We start from the raw sequence: 6,050 nt of genomic DNA on the forward strand, positions 1-6,050 counted from the left end.
TAGCCTTCTTCTATGACCCTATGCTTCTGGGCTTAGCCTTGAGATGCAAAGCAGAACCAGTGAGCTGCCACACCAGGGCACGAAAGGCCACACGCCCAACTGAGAGCCTGCGGGCTCTGTTTTTTTCTTCTTGCTGAGGGAGGCTTGAGCATTAAACTGCCACTCTGGTGGAGAGATTCTGACCAGACACAGGAAGCTGATAGACTCATTGCTTCCACCTGCTCTGGCATGGTAAAAAGTAGAAATGACCTCTGACCTAGTTTTCTCACTGGCCTTTCTTTTGGAATCCTCTCAGGTATGTCAAACCCCACACCATTTCTCCTGCTACTTCTATCTGTGAAAGAGTCTTCATGGCCTGGTATTCAAGGGTTTTACATTGAGGGGTTCCTTAAGCCAACACTATAGGGTTCTGCAAATCCAGCTGAACCAAACATAACTGGCTCACAAAGGTTTGTGTAGCCTTCCACACAGTCACTGGCCTGAGCAGCAATAGCCGGTTAGACCTCAAAGCATACTGATCCAGGCCTGGGTATTTCTTCCCCCAGCACCATCTTCCTCTCAAAAAACACTCTCAATATTCATATGCTACATATAAAAAATATGAAGGTATATCTATTTATGTTCATGATTACGGATATGTATGAATTCAAGTAATGTCTTTTCCAAGGCCTTGTCAGTGTCATTCATTCCAGAATACAGCCTTGACTGTGTTGCTATATCAGAGAAGTTTAAAAGCATGAAAAAATTTTTTAAAATTTATTATTATAAAGATGTGGGGTACAATTCAGGGTTAGGTAAACAAACACTGATTATGCAGGTACCCTTGTTGATGAGGTATGCCCCTCCCTCCCCTAGCAGTTTCCCTCAACTGCCAATCCTGCCACCCCTCCCCTGACAGTTTCCCACTACTGCCAAATGCTTTCTTATAATATTATAATTGTTCAAGGTCCACTTATGAGTGTGAACATACGGTACTCTGTTCTTTGCTTCTGTGATAGATCACTGAGTATGATCGACTCCAAATCCATTCAAGTTCTTTGAGCTTTCCATTTTCCTCAGTCTTTAGAAATAACAGATGTAGGTCTTCTTCTGTGACCCTATGCTTCTTGCCTTAGCCTTGAGATGCAAAGCCTAGCCAGCAAGCTGCCATACTGCAACAAAAAAAGGACATACACCTAGCTGAGTCCCTCAGAGTTTTGCTTTCTCTTCTGGCTGAGGGGGGATCTGAGCATTAAACCTCAGTCCTGTTGGGCTGGCCCTAAGCCTACAACTAGGCTCCATTAAGCCAATAGACTCATTGCCTCCACCTGTGCTGGAAAGTTGTAACAAGGAAATGACATTTGACCTAGTCTCCTCACTGGACCTCTTTCTTTTAAGGTCCCTCAAGTATGACAAACTCCATACCATTTCTCATTCTTCTACCTTGAAAAAGTCTTTACAACCTGGCATTCAAGGCTTTCAATTTCAGAAGTTCCTTAAGCCAACCCAGTGGGGACTGGAAAATACAAATGGGCTCTCACAGAGATGGCTTTCACCAGTGTATGCAGCCTTCTACACAAAAGGTCACTGGCCTGGGCAACAACAGTTACTCTTAGCATCCAAAGCACCATGACCCAAGCCTGGCTATATTTTCCTCCAGGACTATCTTCTTCTCAAAATGTGTTCATGTTACACAGGGAAAGAGTGAGAGCGAGAGTCATACTTTTCGTTACCACCATTCTTGGTCTCTCTGCTGTCACTGCTTCTGGTATTTTTGCTTTTCCTACTCCTAGCCGCCTCATCTGTCCCCTCCCAGTCCCCTTGCTGTCATGGCTCCTGGCCACCTTACCTACCCAGCTCCTGTTTTTTGTTTGTTTTTAGATTAGGAAGAATATTTTATTTAGAAAGTAGATCAGAGAAAAAAGAGTGGATCCACCTCTACAGATTGAATAGGGGACCAGACGTTTAAGGAGCTTTTGGCCCGGCTCCTGGTTTAATTGTAGCCCCTACTCTTAGACTCCTTGCTTTTTCTGCCCCAGTATTCTTGCTGTTGTGGAGATCCTGTTCTCCTTGCCATCGCTTCTCCTGGTTGCATAGAACATGAGTACCTCGCATTGCCTGCTGTTGTGAGTGTGGCAGATGTGAACCGAGAGCACAGATGCCTCACCGACATCTGTTCTGGTCCCCTCTTCAATCTGGATTGGTGAATCCACTCTTTTTCTCTGATCTACTTTCTAAATAGATCAGATTATTTAATCCTAATCTAACAAACAAAAAAACAAACAACATCTGTCCTGTTGCTGTGAGAAGGGTGTGGAGAGGGAACATGGGCACCTCACCAAACCCTGCTGTTATCAGTAGGTGGGTGTGGATGAAGGGCACGAGCACTTCACCAATGCCTGCTGTTGTGAACATGGCAGGTGTGGATGAGGAGGGTACAGACACCTCAACATCACCTGTTGTTCTGAGTGGGTGTGTGTGAACAGAGAGCACGGATGCCTCACCATTGCCTGCTGTTGAGTATGGCAGATATAGCTGAGGAGGGCACCGGTGCCTAACTATGGCCTACTATTGTGAGTACAGCAGGTATAGATAAGGAGGGCATGGGTGCCTCACCATCACCCACTGTTGTGAGGAAGAGTGAACGGAAAGCACAGGCCCCTCACCATCACCTGCTGCTGTGAGTGGGTGGGTGTAGACAAGGAAGGCATGGGCACCTCACCATCGCCAACTGCTGTGAGCAGGCAGGTATAGATGAGGAGGCTACAGGTGACCCCCCAGTCTGCTGCTGTGAGTAGAGGGCACGGGCACCTCAACATTATCTACTGTGAGTGGGTGGGTGTAGACAAGAAGGGCACAGGTGACTCACCATGACCTGCTGTGAGTCATGGTGTATAGACAAAGAGGGCACAGGCGCCTCACTATTGCCTGCTGTTGTGAGGAAGTGTAGATGGAGGGCTTGGGTGCCACACCCTCGCCTGCTGTTGTGACTCAGTGGTGTAGACAAGGAGGGCACGGATACCTCACCATGGTGATATCAGGCAAGTATGGTATAGTTGTTCCATGTGTCTCTGATTTTGCCACCAAGAGAAATTTCCAAAATATAGTTAAGATAGAATTTATTTACTTATTTTGAGTCAGCATCTCACTTTATTGCCCAGGCTGGAGTGCAGTGGCACAATCACTGCCACCACAGCCTCGACCTGCCAAGGTGATCTTTCCACCTCAGCCTTCCAAGTAACCAGAACTACAGGTGTGCACCACCATGCTTGGCTAATTTTTTTATTTGTTGTAGTGAAGCGGTCTCGCCAAGTTGCCCAGGCTGGACTTGAACCCCTGGGTTCAGGAAGTCTTCCCGCCTTGGCCTGCCAAAGTGCTGGGATTACAGGCATAAGACACTGGGCCCAGCCAGAATTATAACCAAAAAAAAAAAAAAAAAACACGCTCAAGAAAAAGTGTGGGTGCTTACGAGAAGGCGGGTGCTTGTCTTTGACAAGAAGCTTTATATACTTTTAAAACAATGATTAAGCAAACCAAGAGCTAAGAGGTAGGACTGTCGGTATCTGGCCACAAGTTTTGAAGACCATCTCTCAACCTTTAAGGTCACGAGGACCTTCTAAATGGTGGAAGTTACTAGATTTGGGCTTTTCTTAGAACATCACGTGTGTTCTGAGTGATTCCCTATTGTTTCTGTGATTTGCTGCACTGATAGTTCCCCAGTCCAACCTGCAAGACTGTCAGGTCCGAGACGCCTGGTTAGTGGGGTGAAGGTCTTCTTACAATATGAGAAACACGGAGTGCTTAACGGCCCTGTTTCTTGGTTACCTAGATTAGACTTGCCTAACTACCTCTAATCTATGAGCTATGCCAACTATGCCTGCCTCAATGGCCAGCTGTTGTGAGCTGGAGGGTGCAGACGAAGGAGGCACTGGATGACCCGCCTTCGCTTGTTGCTGTGGGCGGGTGTAGACGAGAAGGGCTTTTCTGGAGGTCTGTGCGGCTGCTCAGAACCATCAGCACTTACGCGCCCTCCAGGCCAACCTGAGCGCGCTAGTAACCTGACGAGCTCTAAGTCGACTGCCTCTTTGGGGTCTGTCCCAGGGAATGTCGGCAACCAGACACACATGCGGGCCGCACGCAGTCTACGAACAGCGTTCAGCTCCAACAGCGACGCCGCACAAACTCTCGCGAGAACAACCGCCACCTCGCGGTGGCGCGGAATCGTGACGTATGAATTCTCGCGAGAACGACAGCTGGTTCCGCGGAGCCTCGCGCCGCTGGAACACAAACTGTCGCGAGATTGGTCGTCCGCTGGCGCAGGTGTGGCGGGGTTGCGGAGGTATGGCCCGGCCGGGGCCGTCCTGGAGCCGGGCCGATACACAGCAGGAGCGCGACGTGCGCGAGCTCGTCCGACGAGTCACGGGGCTCCAGGACAAGGCGGACCCCAACTTCCAGCTCGCCCTGAACTTCGTCTGGTCCAACTTCAGGTGGGACGGCGCGAGCCAGTTGCAGCCACAGCCCGGACCCCACGCGGAGCCCGGGGGTTGGGGCGGGCGGGCCGTCGGGGCGGGGCCTCCCTTGGTCCTGGTGCCAAGGCGGGGACGCGCGCCTCCGCTGTGCGGCGGAGCTGTCTGTCCCTTGCACCCGCGCTCCTGCAGGGCAGCGGAGCGTCCTGGGCCTGCTGTTCCGGGGCCTCAGCGCGGCCCCCTGCGCGTCAGACTCGTGATTCCGCGGGTGGACAGGCGAGGATGAGAGCAGAAGCGCTGTCACTCTGGCTGGAATCGTGCCCCACTGCGTCCCTCTCGCTGTGCTCCTGCCGCCCCTTCCGAAGCATGGGATTCGTGCTCCGGCACGTGGCCAGCACGTGCGAACCCGTGTTTGGTGGGAATGCATGTCCCGGCGCCCGACCCTTCACGTGGTAACCCGTGTCCCGGCACATCCCCCAGCACGTGGGAACCTGTATCCTGCCACACGACCTAGCACACGGGCACGCGCGTCCTCGCATAGAGAGTGCTGTGGCCTGTTCTCTGTGTCTCCTGCAGTTCCATCTCCATCTGGAATGTTCTGGCATATAGTGCACTAAGTCACTTGGTACCGCTTCTGATACAGTGTGTCTTGTAATTCTTAAAGATTTATGCAGTTTAGATATTGCAGTGGAATCAGATTCCCTATGTTCTTTATGAAAGACGTAAGTTAAACAATGCTTTTATGAGCATTACCCATAATGGAATTATTACTTAAAGAATGTTAGTCGGCCAGGCTCGGTGGCCTAGCCTGTAATCCCAGCACTTTGGGAGTCCGAGGCAATAGATCGCCTGAGCCTTTGGGTTCAAGACCAGCCCGGGCAACTTGGCGAGACCGCATCTCTGCAATAAATAAAAGGTTAGCGGGGCGTGGTAGCACGCGCCTGTGGTTCCAGCTACTTGGAAAGCTGAGGTGGAAGGACCTCTGGAGCCCAGCAGGTCAACACTGGGTGGCTGTGAGCATGCCACTACATTCCAGCCTGGGTGACGTAGTGAAACTCTAACGCAAAAAAAAAAAAAAAGAAAGAATGTTAGTCAGTGTTAATATTCTACATGTTTAATTTCAGTAATAATCTTTCATAGATTTTCAAAATCTGTAATTTGATTACTTTTATGTTGATTTACATGAAAATAGAGATCTTTCAGATGCTGAGTTTCTGAAATAATAAACTCAATTCTTATATGTAACATTTTTAAAAACTGTGTGCCTCTTCAAGAGTACCTGCATAATCAACATTTGTATACCTAACCCTGAATTGTACCCCACATCTTTATAATAAAATAAAATTTTAAAAAGTGTGAAATTTTAAAGTTGAGAGAGACATTTAGAAGTTACTGTCTCCTTTTATAGATTGAGGGACTAAATTATGATAAGTAAAGTGGTGTTCTGTTCAGCCATTTACTGGGATAGAATCAAATGTGTTATTAAGAAGCGTATGCCGGGCTCGGTGGCTCCGCCTGTTATCCCGCGCCTTTGGGAGGCTGAGATGAGTGGATTGCCTGAGCCCGCGGGTTCGAGACCCGCCTGAACAGCGAGACCTCATCTCT

At 49.3% G+C, this 6,050-nt stretch overlaps 1 protein-coding gene across 5 annotated transcripts in view; it reads left to right on the forward strand.

Annotated features, from left to right (window-relative positions):
• Positions 1-4,317: 4,317 nt before the first annotated feature.
• Positions 4,318-6,050, forward strand: part of TUBGCP5 (tubulin gamma complex associated protein 5) — a 65,703-nt gene continuing 63,970 nt past the window's right edge. For 4 of the 5 annotated variants that reach the window (XM_008061320.1, XM_008061323.1, XM_008061322.1 and 1 more), the window contains exon 1: positions 4,318-4,466. In XM_008061320.1, the coding sequence (XP_008059511.1) occupies positions 4,321-4,466 (146 nt within the window). In that variant the 5' untranslated portion in view covers positions 4,318-4,320. The remainder of the gene's footprint in view (positions 4,467-6,050) is intronic. The other variant, XM_021714076.1, reaches the window with a different exon arrangement.

This window comes from Carlito syrichta, unplaced genomic scaffold, assembly GCF_000164805.1.
Source record: "Carlito syrichta isolate Samal-C Ts95f unplaced genomic scaffold, Tarsius_syrichta-2.0.1 Scaffold305203, whole genome shotgun sequence".
NCBI lineage: Eukaryota > Metazoa > Chordata > Mammalia > Primates > Tarsiidae > Carlito > Carlito syrichta.